At 36.9% G+C, this 21,326-nt stretch overlaps 1 protein-coding gene across 1 annotated transcript; it reads right to left on the bottom strand.

The window, feature by feature from the left end:
* Window positions 1–1,927: 1,927 nt before the first annotated feature.
* LOC146163865 (propionyl-CoA carboxylase alpha chain, mitochondrial-like) lies at window positions 1,928–21,318 on the bottom strand. The gene is made up of 17 exons (XM_083381880.1): window positions 21,185–21,318; window positions 19,408–19,482; window positions 19,044–19,091; window positions 16,979–17,161; window positions 16,321–16,374; window positions 13,755–13,923; window positions 13,169–13,350; window positions 10,891–11,068; window positions 9,498–9,596; window positions 8,702–8,814; window positions 7,264–7,407; window positions 6,812–6,947; window positions 4,804–4,957; window positions 4,183–4,285; window positions 3,410–3,565; window positions 2,986–3,088; window positions 1,928–2,330 (listed from the first exon to the last, which is right to left on the bottom strand). The coding sequence occupies exons 1-17, from the start codon at window positions 21,239–21,241 to the stop codon at window positions 2,146–2,148; spliced, it is 2,139 nt and encodes a 712-aa protein (XP_083238006.1). The 5' UTR covers window positions 21,242–21,318; the 3' UTR covers window positions 1,928–2,145.
* Between the last annotated feature and the right edge of the window lie 8 nt (window positions 21,319–21,326).

Raw genomic sequence — 21,326 nt, 5'->3', positions numbered from 1 at the left:
TTTTTTGTTATCTTTTCCCGGAGCGCCTGAGTTCTCTCTACAGACACATACGAGGCGGCCTACCTCAAGGCAGTCCAAATACCGAAAAACATGTTTCGGAATACCGATTAGCATTCCACGGTAATAACACTGCTATTGTTCATAAGTGATCACTTCTGCCTTAGTTAACGTGTTTTAGGAAGGGTCGCTTTTCCAGTGAACAAAATTCCCTTCAAGGCAAAACCATAAATTGATAGCTAACTAACCGTATTAGTAAATAAATTCACTAAATAATATAATTGCTCTAAACTATGAAGTGTGGACTAACACGAAAAGTATTCAACGATAACACTATAATAGTTTGACAGTTACTACAAAGAACCGCCTTTTACGTGTCGGGCATTTTTTTAACGAAAATATTTTTTTTTAAATAATTCTACATGTGAAATAAGGACCAGTACATTTTAATAGTTGCGTAATGTGTAGTTAAAATAAAAACAAAATCTTTTTTCATTTTTAAGTTATTCTTGATTTCTTATACATTTCAGTTATACAAAAAGCCATCTTAAACTAATAAGCGTCAAATAGCCATCAAACTTGCGAGTCCAAATAGACAAGGGTACAGCTGCGGAGAAAATGACGTGCACTGCGCACTCAAACATTTTTTATTAGAGATTCTCAAAATCTTGACGACGGCCCATCATCGAGTGGAGAAACACAGCACTTGTACAGCGAAGTTTACAGCAGACTTAGTTCGCAGGAGTCAAAACTTTAGGGTTGATTGAACGTGGTTTATGAGCCACTTGTTTTAGCTGTTTTTTTTGGCCTATTCTTCCAAAGCGAAGCTGTAACTCTAGCGCGAATCTAATTTTAGTGGGAAAAATTCGGGCTTTCTCCTTATGTATATGGATCTATTTTTGCAAATGGCAAACAGTGCAACTAGCATGCTACCATAATAAGCAAACGGAACAGTACTACTAACATGCGGCCACAACTGAAGCAAACGTTAGCTTATTAGAAAAAATATTTTGTGGAAATAAAATACGAGGACATGGTGGTAAACTGCACCACTTAGGCCTACTTATATACCAATATGTTACAATTACATCGAACTGCGTATTGGGTATCCACCGAATTTATTTGGATCAACAGACAAATGCGACAGCCTCAAAAAAATCTAGGGCTTTACAATATGCCAAAACTGCACGGTTATAACTATAACAAGCAAACTGGAGAAATATAACATACATTTTGGCACTCTTTGGTAGACGTAACGGCACGAAGTATTTCCCACCGATATGGTTTACCTTTGCGTATTATTTTCCATGTAGTTCACATTGACTGTAGCTAGTTCCCAATTACCACAAACTAACATAGTAAATCTGTTATGAACCAAGCGGCGTTTAAATACCATATATAACATTCGCTACACTGACGATATTTGCTATTTACTTTAGTTTTACGGAAGCGCATTTCCTCCAGTAAAACAGAATACAACACAATATAGGTAAATATAAGTACGGAATATAAGGCGACTCGGAATTTAAACTCTGGTAACCACGATATAAATAATAGGAATTTTTGTATGGTTGGTCAGTTCACGCATTTTTCCTTAGTCGAATCGAGACATAGAACGAACAACAAGTTATAACAAGAGAAGATGTACGCTGCTTTTTAAAGTATACAGTTTGGAAAATTGTGTGTAATTGCAGTTTTACTAAACAAGCTCTTTCGGTTGACAAGGCATTGTGTGACAACATCAAAACAAGTGGATGATTTAACTGTAACTGATAGAGCCTAAAAACAAAATCCTGACAAACTATTTTTTTTTGCTGAATAAAATTAAACAGTCTGAAATGTGGCGTTGGACGATTTTACATAACCGATGTGGGAGATGGGTGATGGTTATAGCGATAAATCGTGAATTAGCCGATTCGACACTTTACCTATTAGAATCTTATTTTTTTAGAATACAAGATAGAGTAAAACGATATAAGGTAAGCAGGAATTCAGTGATTAAGTCATAGCCTAAAATAAATATTTTATGGCAAATTGCAATAAAGAACAGTTAAAAAAGAGCACGTGTGAGGTTCAGACAACAGCGACTCCAGAGATGTGCGATGGGTCAAGAATTAGAAGAAAAAAATAGAAAAAGCGCGACCGAATTCACTCCAGCTCGACGATGAGATCTCCCTCGCCAATGCTGTCGCCTGGCTTGCAGTGCACCCGCTTTACGGTGCCGTCCCTTCCCGCGGACAGACTGTTCTGCATCTTCATGGCCTCAACCACGCAGATCTCCTGTCCGGCCGCCACAGCGTCGCCCTCCGCGCAAGCCACTGAGAGTAGCGTTCCTGGGCAAAAGGCAAGTCAGGCCAGATTAGATCACAGTCAACGGTCGAGACGCAAAAGTTCTCAAGATGATTGGGTCACGGTGGCTTTCGTTTAATACCAAACGCTTAGTAGCTAACATTTTATTCTATTGCCGACACCAAATATTTCGGACAAATCGCGAACCGATCCGATACCTAATTACGTCATTACTCACGCAAGCGTGCTCACGCAAGCAAATTGGTGTAGTGGAACGTTAAAATGTGTTTCGTTTCAGGCCATTATGCAAAATTTGCTTACGTGTTAAAATGTTTAATTACCCCTTAGCACTATTCTATTTTTGTTGCCAGTTCCTAGGAAATTTAAAATTCGTGCCGCAAAGTTGTTAACAGAATTTTATTAATAATTTTAACATTCGTTTTAATTTTAACATTTCGTCGGAGTTCAACTATTTTAAATCAAGGTCCGATCCTGTTTAACCAACAGTCGGCGTCCCAGGGGACTTTATAACATGACGAACTTCTCAGCAAACCAGAGCAGCGACAGAACAAAAACAGTAGTCGCCGCAATCTTATCCAGTGCTACGAAAACACTGAAAAGTGCCTGTAAATTTTATTTTGGTTGTTAAAGACCAATGTATATGTATTTGCCCGGTGTATAGCCAGTGCGATTACATACCGGGCATTGGGGAGCGTAGAACTGAAGATTGGTCTTCGACGACCTTCACCGGCATGAAGCCTTGAAGCTCGGCAGCACGGGCACTTAAGACGTTTGCGTCAAACTGAAAAAAGAGTACATTTGTGTTCATGAGCCTAAAAAGTATTTCAGCTGAAAAAAACGTTACAAAGCGCATGAGCTACATTATAAAAACGTATCTGATCTCGTAGTTTAATGAGCCGCACGGGCTACACAAGAGTGCGGTTTGTTCAATGCCCTTTTTCCTTTTTATTCGTCTCAGCTTAAATCCTAAGTGACAACATAAAACGCGCGATAAAGGCTTTCTCAATTACAAACTGAAATGTGTACTGTACTCCAGTTTAAGCCACAAGGTAATCTAGAATGCAAACACATTAAATAATGTGTAGTGATTTAAGTAACATACCAGCGTTCCTTGGTACTGGATCTTAAACTTTCCAGTGGAGTCCATATCGACACACTGGACCACCATCGGAATTCCGCCATCCACTGATAATTGTTGCGTGGGCGACGATAAGTTCCAGTCCGCACTTATGGTACAAGTAGTGTCTCCCATAGTTACCTTAAAGACAAGTTACCTGTTCTACTGTCCTTGAGTGGGACAATTTTAGCGAAAACTACCGGCATACGTTTTTTTGAAGGCATCACCACGACGTACGTTAACTTAAGCAATTAACTGAGATCGAAGTCAATGGTGTCAGTAATCTCTTTTGAAATGGTTTTATAGACGGTGAGTTCGTTTTCTGTGAAAGAAACCTTTCACGGTATTTAGCCAAAGTATCTATGGGTAAAACGTGCCGGGAATGAACTCAAAACCACAAAATCACAAGAGGATGGAACGTTGCACACTTTGCCACCGGGCCTTGACAACAACAAGTTCGGGTTACCAATTAATGAAAGCAAGCGTGAAGTCTACGTCAAGAACCCGAGGCGGCAGTTCGACCGCTGGTTTTTGTGGGACTGCATGCTGATTTATTAATGGTAATGTGGATAGGTTTTAAAAGCCAGAATAGTTCGTATTATAATAAAAAAGGGTAAAGGTTAAACAGATACTAACAATTGTTTGGGTAACTGGACAAGTAGGCTACATTGAAAAATGCTGATCCCAGAACTAGCGAAATCAACTTTATTATTCAAACTTTCGGTCAACTTTAGATTGCTGTTAAATAAAGCCCGAACCTGGTACGAATCGGTGAGTTTTGTGACAGTGGCGTCCTTTTGCTGGCCGTCAAGTGTCACTCGCACCTGCCACTCTGTCACATCGCCGCCCTGCTGTGGCATCCTGTTACAAGGCAACATTATAGCTTCCAGGACATCAGCATTACTGTCACTATTTTTCGGCAAGTATGCGCCGCGCTATCAGAAAGCTTTTTCACTGGGGACATGGCGATTGCAATCTCACACTGCACTGTTTACGTAACTCAAAAGTTTATTGAAAAATTAATGAGGTTTCTTGCGAACGTTACAAAATGGGGAGCAATTTGAACTGTTTAATGCGTGGCGAGCGCAAAACAGCACTACGCTAAAAAATAGACCTGGAAAGATTAGTGGCGTTGTGTACAATAGCAGAAGCCTTACATTTACTGCAACCAGCTGTACAATAGTTTATATATAAAATCAATAAACCAACGTTTCTCCCATAAGTAGGTATACATTTTTCCCTGTTCGCGCGGTCAAAGTTGAATTCTTAAGGGCTCAGTTGGTATATGATTGGCCATATTTAACCGATTTGAGAAAATAAAACAAACGGCGCGCATAACATAACGATCACAGCAATTACGTGAGACCACATTTTCGTACCTTGTCTGGTTGAGAAACTGTTGGTTGGAATGCTGCTGTTTGGCGTAGAAGGAACACACGATAGCGGCGAGTTCCCGATGCTCTTGCGGGTCGAGCTGCTTGCCACGGAAGCCGTCCGGGTAAACCTCTTCGAGGAACTTAGTGCTGATGTCACCTGTTGACGTACAATTCGGTCAGAGTCCATTAAAAAGGCCGCAACATGACAGATGACAAACGCGGCCACAATGAGAGTGGGTGGCCCGCTTATTTCCAGCCAAAATTTGGTGCCATGGCCTACCTCTTTGGCTAGCCTATCGCTTCAATAAAGAGCTTGTGTATTTTTTGGTTTACCATATTTAAAATAGTCATACGAGCAAGAAGCCAGCGAAACTGTGGAGTTGAACCAATAAAAATTAAGCTGGTTTCTTAGTGAGAAGTTAACGCTGCGCCCGAGCGATTTCGCAGTACTAAACAAAAATTGGTGAGCACCGGAGGCGAAAAGTTATTTAAAAAATATCGATAAACCATCAAAAAATGTGCAATCGCTTGCTAAAAGAAACTTATTTCCATTAAACTGCCCACAGAAACTATTAAATACTTTAGTCAAGATATATTTTGTGAATACTTTTGTCTTGCGAGGGTTGAAAAAACAGAAAAGAAAAAACGAGCGAAGTACAGGCGGCACGGCGGACATGGCGTTTCTTCCAGAGTTACGAAACAGCCAATTCGTCAAAAAGGAAAATCGATTCTAGACAAGAGAAAAAACGTTCCAAATGGGTCCAGGCGGAAAAGAAAAAACACAAAAACAACTGTGTCATTTACGACAGTTCAGAGTATGTTGTAATCAATAGCATTCTAAAGCGATATACAACTAAATAAAAATGAAAACTCCGTAAAAAAGAAAGACCAATTGGGGCAGAACATATTAGGTATGCGAAGTTTCCAAACAAAACTATTGTATAACCTCAAAAGATTAGACCGGACTACCAAAACGAAGTTACACATCATAGCACGATGGGTTTGACTTTTGAGAAGATGCCCGGCACTCATAGTTTAAGTTTGATAGTGTTACATGTTCTGGAAACTTCGGCATACCGCGTATGAATTACTTTTGACCTTTTTAAATATCTAGTTTTCTTTGAAGATGAAATATTGAATATTCATACCAAATGATAAAAGTTGCACAAATGAGCCCGCGGCCAACTGAAAATTGCTTGAAGGTCCACACATATCATGCAAAATTGACATACAGCAGATGTGAATGCTTTAGCTGCAGCTTGCCATTAGTAAAACTGCCAAATTATAAGTGATGGGTATAATATATTTCGTGCTGGTGTTATTGCTGACGTAGTGTGCTGTGTTAGTGGTGGTTCTAAGGGTTTCAAAACTGAAGGCCGCGCAATTAGTTTTGGGCGAGTCGTGTGCGTCATTTTTCTAGTAGTAAAAAAATGCCTGAAAAAACAAAATCCTTGCAAAACACATTCATTTAATAAATGCAAAGAAGATTAATAGAAAATGTTCTGATCACCTGCAAACCTTGAGTAAAATAAAAAGGGGGGGACGTGTTGAAGATGATAACAAAAATCATGGAACCGTTTCTCACCAGAATAGGTTTGGGTGGCGAGATTTAACCAGTATGATATTTTTCTAAATTTTGGCTCGACTTGAAAAAGGATGGGAACCAATGCTCTATCGGATTATTGAAATGATCTCCAGTTGTCAAACTTATAGTTACAGCCTTGACCCAGTATGATAATTACGCCAGAGTTTTTTGAATCGCACTTTCCGCAATGTGAAAAAGGCGAATTTTTTCTAGTTTTAGTCAACGGAGTTTGAAAAAACTGTCAATCTAGACTGCAATAACAATGTATTGCGTTGGGCGTATTGCGTGTGTACCAATTAAAAATTTACGCCCGCGCGCGAGGGCACAATTGAAATATCGATCCGCTGCATAACTAGGGCATTAATAGCTTCGGGCGCTATGCGTGTCACACCATTGTATCCTTGTCAACTAACTTTCAAATCGCACCTGAAACAAACTTTGGATGACGGAGTACCTCTTGGCACAGGGGAACGTTGTGCGTCACTCCTCTGATGACGTAACTGTCTAGGGCGGATTGCATCCGGGACAGCGCCTCGGCGCGGTCTTTGCCATAGGTGACAAGCTGCCGTGAAACAAAATAAAACAAAGAACTTCTCGTAAAAATGGTTGAAAATTCTTGACAAAGCGTCAAATTTTTAACAGAGAAAAACAGTTGTTGGTTTTTTGTATATATGCCTAAAAAAATCAAAATAGTTTAAACACAGAAAACGCAAACAAATGAAAAATACATTACACAATTTGTATCCAAGCCTATTTAGAAGTATTAAATAACCTAATGAAAAAAAGGTCAAAAATCATATCGCGCAAAAAAGTGCGAACGGCAAACGACAATAAGAGCACCTTAAACAGGGAGAAAGCGTCCATATTAAAACACTTACCTTGGATATCATGGGATCGTAATAGATGCTGATGTCACTTCCCTCCTTAACGCCGCTATCCACTCGCACGTTGGCAGTTTGTTCGGGTTCCACGTAGCGACGCAGGCGTCCGATGGAAGGCAGACCGAACGACTTGTACGGGTCCTAGAAAGCAACGCTATAGGTCGGAATTGTAACAAAGTGGACGGAATCGAATTTCAACTTCTATACAGAGTGGGCCAAATGTAGGCTTACAGTTATAAAAAGTAGGGTTGTTGTCCAAAAGTAAATCTATTGTTTTGGGGTTCTTCTCACACACCTTGTTCTTTACAACCCCCCCTCCCCCCCAAACAAATCCATTGGTGTCAGGTCAGGTGAGCGTGGTGGCCATTCAATGCTACCTCTTCTTCCAAGCCAACGTTGTGGAATAACTGTAAGCCTACTTTTGACCAACCCTGTACATGGGGCAACTTTTGTATTTAGCAGAATTTAACGCATGCGAGGTAAAATTTTGGATCCAACTGAAAAACGTCTGCGGGTGTCAAATTTTAGGTACAGTTGAATAGTTTTAATTCACAAAATTTGAGTAACGTGTTACGTGCGGCACGTTAAAGGCCTTTCCTGTTTTGGCCATTATAATTTTTTTTGCTTTCTTGTAGGATTTATAATTTTTTTCTGGCCGCCGAACAACGTGTACACCAAGGACATTCACTACATTTAGATGGGCTGTACAATAGTGGTATTAGGAATTAATTGCCTTTAGTTACAAGGTACATCTAGAATTTGTTTATCGACCTTTTTGGGTTGCGGTTTATGGCTAAAGCCTATAAGATCTATTGATCGATCTAAAGTTGCAAATCTTGTAGTTTTTTGAGAAAATTGCATTTCAATATTGTACATTCAAATACAAATTTTGTGCTTTTGGATTGACGAATATGCTAATAAACCAAGATTGACTAGTAACCACCCTAAAACGATTTTTTTAAGAAAATTTAGATGTTTATTAGCTTTTTGGAATAAGATTTAAATTTCATTTTTTTAAATAAGACAAGCGCGGTTACGTGAGAAGCGAATTGTCTAGGGAGTTAATGTTACTGCAATAAAAAGCATGTTGGTTGATAAATGTTATATCGTTTTTTTTGTATAGAATAAATAAACTGTTGCTACCATTATTCAAAAAACAATTCCTCTGGTAACAGTGGTTTTCCAGGGGAGCTGTTTTTGATTAGGAAATAATTTAACTAGAATAAATCTGTATACTGAAACACTAAATTATAAGAACACTAAAAAACCTCACAGCCAGCACTCTCTTCAAATTTAACACTGGCTCGATTTCAGTTTTATACTAGTACTTGGTCTGAGACAAATTCTAGTGAAATAAGTCACACACGATAGTCTTAAAAGGCGTGCTGATGACAAAAGATGGGTTTAAGCGCGTTATATATAAAACACCACTTACCTCCGCATACACTCGGCATTCCATCGACCAACCGTTGATGCCCACGTCATTCTGGGAATAGGAAAGGGGGTGTCCCGCCGCCACACGAATCATTTCACGAACAAGGTCGATGCCTGAGATGCAAGGTATGTTTACAAAACGTTACGTCCATTCCAACGTTAACTGTAGCGCTTACAAACTATTGCACGGAGTTTACAATATATATTTTTGACTCAGACAAAGTCTTAAGTTCATAGCGATAAAACAAATTTAGTCACTGAAATTGTCCAGAATGGATCTCACAAGAACTACAGTTCATATCAGACAACTATATGTTATCTTAATTAGCGTATTACATTTAGCTATTGCTTAATTTTATGATTACCAATTTGTGGACCAGTTTTGACACAAATGGCACAAAACTACAGAATGACATCATATGATAATTTTGATATCAGTTGTCGTATGGCATGAGCAATAGTTGACTGTGGTTGTTGGCAAGGTTATTCCTTCGATTTTTAACCATTGAAAAAGATAGGTATCATGCAAACTACAGTAGCTCCTAGGTAAAATTGTCCTACTACCGAAATACAGCTGACAAGCTTATGTCAAAATTATTAAGTGCAGTAATTCAACACATTGCAACACTGGTAATTTGTCAAAACCTTCAGATAATTTGAATTTATAGTCCAAAACACTAAGTAACCATAACGTATTTTGTAAAACGCGTATTTTTGTGCTCAGCGCTAGTTCTACTAGGCCGCAAAAATAACCTTAAAAACCACATACGTAAATCAATGTTCAAGTGACACATTACCTGTAATATACTCTGTGACGGGATGTTCGACTTGCAGTCTGGTGTTCATTTCCAAGAAATAGAAGTTCCTTTGCGAATCCACCAGAAATTCCACCGTGCCTGAAGTTAAAACCAATTATGTTTACAGCCCCAGAGTTCGACAAGGTTATAATGTTTAATTTCAAAGAAGGAGATGTGCTTTTTGACAAAATCTTACTTAGTTTCCAGTAAGATACAGGGCAACCTATTCTGCAGGTAAAAGATAATGCATGAAGCCATGATCTATACCAGGGGTACGACAACTGCTGCTCGTCGATTATTTGTGGTTTAGAGTAAATAATAATGTACAAATTCATAGCGGTGTTGTCGTATATAACTATGTTTCTTTTATAGTAGTTTATTGGGTAAAAAAACAGTTTGGTTTTTCATGTCTCCACATCAGTCTCTCGTCGCACAAATAACGAGGGGCGTATACTGAAAGCCATTAAAAGGCTGCCGTTTTTGCACGATGGAATCATTATGTTTTCGCCGGACGAAGAACGAAGTGAAAAGTTTCTAAGTTAGATAATTTAATGGTCCAGCAAAGCCATTGTAGAAAAACAAGTCGCCGTCGCCAATTAAAAATGTTACAGTCGGGGGGTGCTAGTAAACCTAATTATTTGTATTATTTTGATTTCACATGTCCAAACAACAAAACTTTATTATATCACAAGCAACAAGATTACTATTCTTTGACACACAACTGAATTGTAATTGGTTAGGCATCCACAGAGAACGCTGTAAAGGTTTGGCCCCCTATAGTTTTGCTTGAAAAACTTCGACATTGACATAGTGAATGATAGTTGTTGCAAATCGCAACGTTTTCTAAAAGTTAATTTTTTTTTTAATTAATTTTGGATTGAAAAGAGATCGGTCCAATGGTAGAACCAAACATGGCATTCTCACCAACAAATCTGTGAGTTGTGTTAAATATATGAATTTGTATAACAAATTTGGTGTCACCGTCGCTAGAGCACTTAGTTGCTATGTATATAGGTTACATGTGTGATGCGATCACATCAACACTATTCAATCAACTTTATAACGCGACAAGCCAATTGATTTTAAAGTGCATAGTTATTTTTAAATATTTCCGGAGTAATTCGTGATTGGCGACCATAAAAAATTGTTTCCAGCTAATCATTTTTCTAAAATTTGCAAACGCTGATTAAAAAACAAAGTTAGGTAAGGATTGCATTTTAGATATTCTCCGATACCAAGCTTCAGTAAAAATCAAGCCCGATTTACAAACTCTTACACTCGTGAAACTACGTTAATGGTTCTCAATTTTTTTTACCGGGTGTTCCCCTTTTGCTTCCCTAAAATACTACAAAAAAAAGTTGCATCTCAACTGATATGTGTTTGAATTTTTTACCCGAGCTTTTGTACTGAACTGCTTTGGCGAGGGCCACCGCTTGTTCACCCATCGCCTTTCTGGTCTGGGGATCAAGGAAAGTCGACGGAGCCTCCTCCACCACCTTCTGGTTCCGCCGCTGGATGGAGCACTCGCGCTCGTTCAGATACAACGTGTTTCCATGGCTGTCCGCAAGAACCTGTATATTTCTCGTAGGTTATTATTCTTGTAGAAACGGAATAATAGAAAGCCTATATAGCCCGGGTTGCCGAACCGTGCTTAATTCTAAGATTTGTGCTGATCTTTGTGGTGTGTGGTTAGTTTTTCTTGTTTCTAAAAATGTAACAACAACAATACTTTATATCACGTAGCAATAATGGATTGTGATTGTATTTTATAAAAAGTATACGTGGTAGCCTATAGCACAGGGGTGGGCAAAAGGGGCCGCATGAGAGACAGAAAATGTCTTGGCGGGCCGCATACAAAGGGGATTTAAAATACACATCATATTAAGTATGATATTTCTTTTAACAAAGTTTTAAACAAAGTAAGCCGCGGGTCGGATTAAATTGCTTCGCAGATCGGATCGGATTTGTCCCGCGGGCCGTAGTTTGCCCATGTCTGCTGTAATAGAAGTGTGATAGTTTGTGCCACGCAATCAAGTAAATTTTAGCTTGATGTGAGGACTGACATTGTTAGGCATACGTTTGTCAGTACAGACTAAAGACTAAACTTCATTTACATAATAAGTTTTTTTGTGATATAGGTGGAAATGAGGAGGGGTTAATGTACGTATTGACACAATGTTTTATTGCGCGCACTTAAAATCTAAAAACCCGCGTAAGCCAGAAGGAAAAAGTCTGATCCTGTATTTCATCCGGGTTTTTAAATTCGACTTTTAGTTGTCTTGTTTGACCATAAACTGATTGCCCACTTCCTCAATTATTCGTTTACACCAGGGGTTCCCAACCGGGGGTACTAGATTGGACATAAGGGGGTACGAAGATCCTTAAGCCACAGAGCAGCTTTTCAAACAGATTTTACAGTACAGTTTTAGTTTGAAATTGTAAAAGATATTATTCCATTACCTTTGCTTTGAAAAAAACAAACAATTATCTGCAAATAATAATTGTTGTTGTTTAGTAAGAAACCTCATTGTCTGATTGTCTCATAGCAATGCGTTTTTTTCAACTGCGCTGTCCTTCTTTAAGAGATTGAGATTTGAGAAGTGAGTATGAATTTAATTGCTGCCAGAAATCAACAGCAAAGCACAAAGTTTGGAAGAAAATGCACAGATATAGGGGGCATTCAATGTAGTCTCGCTGTAAATCTGCTACAAACAGTCTACTATCCACCTCTAGAACTAGAGTGTAAAAGACAGTATTTGAGTCACAGAAATCTGCTGTGCCTCAGGAGTTATTGACCGAACAATTTACGAAACAAGTATAGACATGAAAAACCTCTCAAATATGCTATCTTAATTTTCTTTGAGTAAAATCTAACCATCGTTTGATCGAATTTTATTAATGAAGCAAACAAATATCTCACTGAGATATAGCCAACAAAATAATTCACGTTTAATTACTTTTTGCGATTTTGTGCGAAAATACCGTTTTAACCTTTGAGATATAAAAGAAATGTAATTTAGCAATATAAATCTGAAAAGTTCCATTAGAACTTTTTGGGGGTACGAAGAATGCTCTAGCCTGACAAAGGGGTACGAGCAGCAAAAAAGGTTGGGAACCCCTGGTTTACACCTTAATATGTATATATATATATTTATATATATACAAAATTTATTTTTTTGTAAAATAAATGTACCAACTTTAATAGTGTACTGTTTTATTTTTATGACAAGTACTTGAATTTCTCTAATCGTGATTTGACTTTATTCAAAAAGACCTGACTCGGACTTGAGGTATTTTACAAAGAATTGGCTTGTTTACAAAACGGCAAGTGAAAACAATATTGTATGTAAATTAAATGGTTTTAGATTTAGGTCCGATAGACCCAGTAGCTTATTGAATTGCAATATGTCATGCAAGGAATAACCGTCTGTTAATTTAGGTATTTAGCATTTAGAATGCAAAGTTTTGCGTTTGTTTAACCGTTGAGCTGATTAAAGATTTGGGTTTACTACGTAAAGGTATTACCAAAATTTGAGTACTACGTCACACAGGTCCTGTGAGTGATTTCCCTTAATCCTAGTTAAGAACACCAAGAGATGTTTTGCTTCCGCGAAGTGGTGTGTTAGATTTAGACAAAAAGCAATTTTAGACGCAGAAACAGCAAACGGCACCTGGATTTCTATGTGGCGCGGATTGTCAATAAACTTTTCGATCAGCAAGCGGTCATCACCGAAACTTGAAGCGGCCTCCTGTGAAGAAAACCTGAAGCCATCTCTCGTTTCTTTCTCGTTCCAAGCAATCCTCATTCCCTTACCACCTCCGCCTGCCGACGCCTTTATCATTACAGGATAACCTGCATGAAATAGAAAGCTATATATACAGAATAAGCACGCTGCTACGAAAAATAAGCACGCTTTTGATAACTCGGGGCGGGTCCAGGATTTTGGTGGGGGGAGGCGAAAAAAGGTAGTAGAGCATAATAAATGTTTTATGATGTCACAAGAGACATCCTAAACACGTTATATGATTGAATAATAAATCACAAGTGAAAACAATAATGATGACAGATAATGTTTAAAAACACTCGCTAAAGCCTAATGTTAAAAAACTTAATCCCCTCACAGACCATCGGACCATTTGAAACTACTGTGCGGACACTAGTTTGGGAACCGCTGGACTAAATGAATAAAAATACAATAAATTTTCGTATGTTGGCCAGCAAACAACATGAAATTTAAGTTATAGTTAGAGAGTCACCGATGTCGCTGGCAATCTTCACAGCTTCTTCAACATCCGCCACAACTCCATTGTAACCAGGAATAGTGTTTACTCCTGCTTCGTGTGCAATTATTTTTGACTTTATTTTGTCGCCCATTGCATCGATAGCAAATGTACCTGGCCCAATAAAGGCCACATTTTGATCACTCTAAAAAAGATAAATAGATATAATTTTGTAATGTCATTATTACTAAAAGCACAAAAAAGGCTTGGGTAGTGAGTACAATCATTTTGAGTTGATATATTGATATATAAAAAGTTAAAACAAACATTAAAAGATTCATTTTTATAATGGCAAAAAACTTTTTAATAAATATTTTAAATAAATAAAAAACATTGTATTCTAAATAGTAAAAAGCAAATAGTTTGCAACTTGATGAAAACCCAAGTCTGAGGATCAGTTGTGGGTTATTTAATGTTATAATTTCACTTTTGTTTTCTTTTCCCCCCAAGGTTATACAGCAGTACTTCTTGGGTAGGTGTCAACTTTTATTTTTTAAAAAATTCATAAAAAAGCAATTAAAAAAAACTGTAGTTTAAATTTAAAACGTACATTTAAAGTTCGAATAATAATATGTGTAATTTACTATTATTAAAATATGTTAAACATATCCTGCAAAAAAACATAAACTGGAACCTGAAATTTATTCCTTTAAACCAGTGGTTCTTAAAATTTTTGAGACATGCCCCCCTTTTACAATTTTAACAAAACTCGCGCCCCATCTTGTTTCAAAATAAAAAACATAAGGCAGAACAGCAATATATTTTCAGATAAGTTGCATTAATGCAGTGGTCAGCAAACTTTTTTGTCACTGCCCAAACTACTTTTTTCAGTGCTATTGAAGGCCCACTACGTAAAACAACTACAAAAAGTGGCGGATTTAGGATATTTGTTATTAATTAAACGGTCTGATGCCCAAAACACTGCCATGCCATAATGTAAAACTTACTAGTTTAAAACGAAGAATATACGCGCAAAGCGCCAACAATTTTGCGCTAACATAAAGTTGGGAAAAAATTATAGTTTGGCTTGCTTCTCAGGACCACATTTGGCATGTGGGTCTTAACAATCTAAGACATAAAATTTCTAGGCCACAAACTTTTTAAAATAAAGTGCAATAAATGTACGACTATCACGCTGCCCCTTTGTGCGGATCTTCTAATGTAGTCTTAAAAAAATAAACTTTCTACAGTGTATTATGTGAATACCTATTGTCAGTGTTGATGAATTTTGTAAAATATCAAGCATAGAAAGAGACTTCCAAATGCTAATCTATGTGAGCGTTTGAGGATATCAGTAAGCGACAGAAAGCCCCAATTCGATGCTATTGTAAGACCTAAAGTCTAAAACAGGGGTCGGCAACCCACGGCCCGGATGCGCCCCGCCATTGTAATTCATTCGGTCCGCCGCCTCTTTGACAAACTAGATACGAGTCCATTTCAAATACTTTTTGACTGTTTCAACTAAAAAAAAACATAAGTGCGAAAAATTTTCATGATCTTACTGCATCCAACTTGTTTATGTTTTGATGCTGTCTTTTGAACTATATAAGCGCTTCGTTGCCCTGAACGGAAAACGTATTTAAAAATATTGGACATATATTTTTTAACATTTTTTATTTTTGGCAATGTAATAAAAATTTACAACAAATTTAAAAGAAATGCCGGTATACGTAAAAAAAGTGCGCTCGCTTCGCTCGCCACGTACGCCCTGACTTACAAAGGTTAACAAACACCAAACAAGATTAACTATTAAAGTTATCGCGTTTCTTTAAAATAGTTTTACTACACTTTTAATTAGTAGTATGGATGACGACTTTTGGGCTCGAATTTTAAACCAAACAACGCCTTTTTTGCACTTTGCGCCAACACTTTACTGTCTCCTTAAATGTAATTAAACACGCTTTTAAGTGAAAAAAAAGATGCAAGGTCCGCCTGATTAAAAGTTGTTCTAACATTATTTTGATAACACAATTTTCTGTTAATTTTTTGTGCTTTCTGAGTTTGGTGTTGGCCCGCGACTAGAAAAAGTTTGCCGACCCCTGGTCTAAACCAACTCATCATTTTTCTCACAATCTTGGTGCTGTAGCACACTTCACTTTTGACTCTCACCAAGATATCAATATGTTGTAGGGTACATTTAAATAAATAAAGCACCATAAAAATTAAAGCGTGTCCAATATGTTTACTATTCGTATTTGGTGGATCATCATTTTGTCAGGTTTGGCTGTGGTGGATGATCATGGCAGAAATCATTTGAACACCCCTGTACTAAACTATTAAAAAGTAACTCGCGGCCCACTAAAAACGCCTCTGCGGCCACAGTTTGCTGACCACTGCATTAATGTGAAGGATATATAACTGTTTTTTTTTGATGCCAAATGTTTAATTTGAGGTTAGGAGCAGGTATATATCACTTCGCCTTAATGTTTAGTCATATTTCATTCAGAGTTTGTCAATTTCTTGAACCTCACACGGCCCCAAGGGGGGACGCCCCCCAGTTTAAGAACCACTGCTTTAAACTAAGAAAAATGTGTCATCTTACCAATGCTTTAGCAAAAGCGTTGTTTTCAGAAAGAAATCCATAACCAGGATGCACCTATGAAGTACAAAATATACTTTAACTTACTAATAACTGTTGACTGTCATCTATTTATCTGTCTATTCTGTAAAACAAACGACTTGTTAATGGATAAAACCAAAACACAAATGTACCAAAGCCTTATCTTGAGGCATATTTTTTATTTATTTGACAATTTGTTCAGGCATAATTCAGAAGTAAACGTTGGCTTGCACTCTGACACACAGTGAAGGTTTTGCTGTTAACCTATAAAGCATTGATTAGGCCAAAGTTCTCTAACACCAGGCCGACAAATACTTGTTTGTGAAAACTACTCTACTTCACAGAAAACACTTAATAATTTCATTTTTATTTGCTATCTGAGTACTTGTTTTAGGATTGATCCTTTAATCACTTAAATTCAAACTACATCTATAAAAATATATGAACATCATATTCAAATTTGTAGTCGCCAATTGGACGAGGGGTTAGCCAATCAGCACTAGCCCAAATTACAGTTAGCAAAAAATGTCTTTAGTTTAGCACATAAAAAAATGATTTTGATAAGAATAAATAAAAACATTAAGCTTTGTTTCTTGTCAAATAGGGTATCTATGATGTGTTGTTAAGACTTTTAACTTACTGCTTGTGCTCCTGTGCTTTTTACAGCTTCTAATAAGACTGGAATGTTGAGGTAGCTTTGTGCTGAGGGTGCAGGGCCAACACATACAGCCTCATCAGCCATAAGGGTATGCACTGCACTGGCATCTGCTTCACTATGTACAGCAACTGTCGCAATGCCCATCTCCTTACAAGTTCGCATCACCTAAATGATCATTAGAGCATTGTAACACATAGCAAAATTGTGCCACTGCCGTAACAGTTTGTAACTTGCCAATAACATAAAAACAAAACAAGGGTAAAATAAAATGTTAGCTGTATTACAGAACATATACAACCTACATCATGGTGGTCCAAACACAGGCCCGACATGATTTTTCGTGGCCCGCAAGCACTGCTGAATTATTGCAATGCGTACCGTTGACGGTTTACTCAAAGAAATCTAAGTGACAAACGAACAGTAAGAATACTGCAATTGTTTGGTCATCATTACATTTTTCCAGTTATACCATGAAATAAACCAGATTCCTGTCGCTCACCAAATTCGCAGCAGGGAGTAGCAAGGAAGCCTAATTTTGGTAAGTGTTATAACTAGGGTTGGCAAGCCTCTCAATTGACCGGTCAAATATTGTCAATTCACCGGTCAATTGAACTCACTTTATTTAACCGGTCAAATATTCATATTGGATTCAAATGTTGTAAATGTTTTTAAAGGGTTGTTTTGTGATCTTGATTTTAACTTTTTTAAAGAATTCAAAAATAAAATCGTAAGGTTAACTGATGCAAGCACATGTTCTGTGCTAATAACAAGTTGATTGGCAAAGTAGATTTATTTCGTTTAGAATAAATGCACGTATATGATGAAACGTGTTTGTCATAAAAGGAAACACTAGTTGGGTTATACCATAATCTTAGGCTACTTAATTTAAAAGAAGCAAATCCCTTGTCTCCAGTGGACCCTGGTGATAATTTCAAAAATCCAGATAGTGACAAAAGTTGTGATGAGGAGTAAAATTTTTTTTACTAATGCATTTACTTGTTGTTAAATTTCGTTAATAAAGTTGTTGGCTTAACTTGATGGTTGTAGTAATGTTAAAAATTACTACAATACTGCTATAGTATTGCTTTCAAGATGGGCATTGTTTTGCAAAAAATATTATTGATAGCCATAAAATAATTGTTTTTGTTTTACAAACCATTGTACTTGAGCCAAAACGTTCATATATTTTATTTAAAGTTAAAATCAAGACTTATTTCTAACTTCAATTGATCGGCTTTCATTTGACTGGTCAAATGTCTTATACGAAACTTTTCTCAAAATGTGGTTTTCACTGTGACTTTAGCCCAGAGTTTCTTAACCGTGGCCCTCGGCCCCCTTGGAGGGCCATGTAGCGGTCATTGGGGGACCACGGGCATAACTATTTAGCTAGATATTGCAAATCCAAAGTGTCACTATTTTCAAAATTTACCCGTTTACTTAATTTTGTGTTTTTATTATGACTTTAAACTTTTTTTGTAACAGTTTGTAACCCATTTTTCTGACCCGTGCTTTGGCTTGTCAGTAAGGATGTTTAAAGTATAATATTGGATCATTTTTATTTGTTTCATCGCAGAAAGTTACGCCTATTTGGTCGTTTGCGAGTGGCAGGTTTGGTGAAAGGCCTGTCGCTGTTTCATAACACTTACTGTTCTGCTTCTTACATAGCCATGCAGTGCGGCGTCAGCGTTTTTTCGGGCGGCGAATTATTACTTTCCGATACCCTTGCCTAATCATTAGTTTTCCGACAAATGCTGTTAGGCGAGCAACTAGTGTGCAATGCCAGGTTCAACGGTTTCCCAATTTCCTGTAAGGGCGTTCAGTTGAAAAAGAAACATTCCATTGTAAAACACATTAAGTACGCTACAGGATTATTTAAATATCCAAGGTCATTTTTAGGCCAACATTAAGCGTGTATGTGGCCGCAAAGAATATGCAAGAAATATTGTGGCCCGCGATGTTGTCAACCTTGGACCACCCTGATCTACATAAAAAGATAACCAAATGAATTTTCCTACTAATTTTTATAAAATAATAAGAATCAACTTACCCTACAAGCAATTTCTCCTCGATTGGCAATTAAAATCTTGTCAAAAGTCTGCAAAGTTTTTTTACCATTTTATATTTAGAAATTTCAAGCTTTTTTGTTTATTTTATATTAAGAAAGACAAGACTGTCAACCTTCAACTTTTTCAAAGTGTAAACTAAACATTTTTGCAATAATACAATATAATGGTATCACCTTTATTATGAAAGAAAACAAGTAAAAGCCAGTAATCTATGACTGATAGCACAATACAGCAACTTTCAATTATGACACCTAATACAGATTGCACGCAGTACCCAAAAGTAATAACCCAGTGCAATCATTGAAGATAATCACAAATTTGTAAACGGTAGAGTAATGCACATACCCTTTCATGGTCATTCTGCTGTGGCCTGCTTTGGGAAAGCAAAGCACTGCTACCACTTACACTTCTGATACTTTCCTAAAAAATAAACAGCAATGTTTAAAGAGATATGGTTTGCATTTGTTAATATAATGAAATGTGAGAAACAGCTGTCATGGTTTATTTTTAATTTCAGAGCTAGCATTGCAGTACAATAGTTTTATTAATGTTTATTTGAAATCTAAAACCACATAATTGCTTCGTGTTTTTGCTGACTTTGGACAGTCAATAATGAGACCTTGTACCTGCAACGGCTTATGTTGTTAATATTAACTTCTTAAATACAAACCTTTAGGTGGGAATGGTATTTTGTTTCCTAGTATCTAAACATGCCTTATTCAGCGGTGAGGAAATTGTTTCAGCCCTTTATTTGGCCAAAGTGCCATGAGGATGCCGCACTCCATAAAAAAATATGCAAACTTAAATGGTTTTAGCAATACGGACAAAACCTTAATGGCTTTATCTAAATAATAAATTTACTAAACAAAAAATACTTTTAAAGGTAATGCAATTAAACATATTAATAAGGTGGCAAAAGCATCCTAATTTGTAAGTACAATGGTAGTATATATAAATTAAGCATTATCCAGGTTTAACGGGATATATATACATGCTATATAACCGTGCTACGCTATTCTTTCTGTTTAAATAACCAGCAGCTAGGTTATCAGCCCCTCAAACATTTGACCAACATACACATTTCTTTGCATGCTTTTCGTAAGGACAATGTGCCGGTCATATTTCAAAAACAAGGTTTGCAAACTAAATCAGATACAGTTTTTTTTCAAACTTCAAATGATAAAAGCAGGTTTATTTAAGTTATATTACTTGTGCTATGATGCCATATTTTGATGCAATTAAAAAAATGTCATGTGTTATGTTTCTATTGCTCTTAAACAAAATTCAATACCCACACATCATGGTTACGGTTGAGTTTTCTTTTCTAAAATAGTCACATCAGGATAATTTCTGTTGTCAATGAATGTCATAGTGCGCACACTACCGGATTAAGCGGGTTCCAACCTTTGCGTCACAAAGAAATAATTAGAGCCATTCCGATTGTGACACACACAAGTGACTGATAATACCTGATCCGAGCCAATACCCAATGCCAAGTGGTAATTTCCTGCTACTGAGGTGTTACTATTTAAATACATTTTTTAGAAACCACTGCCTAGCCTAACACCATGAGATGCACGGCGCATTTATTAACTAGTCATATTGGAAACTCAACTACACGCTGCCAAAAAGTATTTGCGAAACCCTGTCTTATAGTCCAGTGGTTTTCATCGGTATAAAAGCTATTTAAAAATATTGTTTTGTTTTATAATCCTTGTGAAGATTATTCATATTTTTCACACTACAATGACTGCCAGATAATACAAAATGTGAAGTACTCTTAATTAATCTGTCTGGTTTAACTCAATCACTTTAATATCTCTGTTATGAACTAAGATAAAATTAACAATTTTTAGAGAGGCAGAGGTACGCTTACAATATCGGAAAATTAGATGGTTGCAGACACATTTCTGTTGGATATTTTAGAATAAAAATATTATGCTGAAAGAGAAATATAACTTAGACAAAATTTTACAATGATTAAATTTTTCATAGGAATTTTGCCACAGAAAAAAAGTTTGAAATACGCAAACTTAAGTAGAAACTAAAATGAAAACTCTGAAATTATTTTAATTAGTTCATTAGCACTGAAGATGGCTTTGTGCTTAAAAAATAGGCTTACCAAAAAGACTATCTTCTGCTTGAACAACTTTGAAAACGTGCCCCTCAAAAAACTCATAATGACTGAATGCTTGTTCAAGATCAATTAAATCAGGCTGTCAAGAGTATTATAACATTCCTACTTAAGTTAATTCTGCAACACA

Source organism: Ascidiella aspersa, chromosome 2 (genome assembly GCF_963924565.1).
Source record: "Ascidiella aspersa chromosome 2, kaAscAspe10.2, whole genome shotgun sequence".
Classification (NCBI taxonomy): Eukaryota; Metazoa; Chordata; class Ascidiacea; order Phlebobranchia; family Ascidiidae; genus Ascidiella; species Ascidiella aspersa.
The sequence above is the reverse complement of the archived record's forward strand: the minus strand, read 5'-3'. Positions and strand labels throughout refer to the sequence as shown.

What these genes read in the sequence shown, in the direction of transcription:
- LOC146163865 (XM_083381880.1), bottom strand. Translation starts at nt 21,241, where the DNA reads ATGAGTTTTTTGAGGGGCACGTTTTCAAAGTTGTTCAAGCAGAAGATA. An exon ending in AACTCACCGATTCGTACCAG is followed by an intron (nt 3,566 to 4,182) that starts GTTCGGGCTTTA and finishes CTTGTCTTTAAG; the next exon opens with GTAACTATGGGAGACACTAC. An exon ending in TCCAGTACCAAGGAACGCTG is followed by an intron (nt 3,089 to 3,409) that starts GTATGTTACTTA and finishes CTCTTTTTTCAG; the next exon opens with TTTGACGCAAACGTCTTAAG.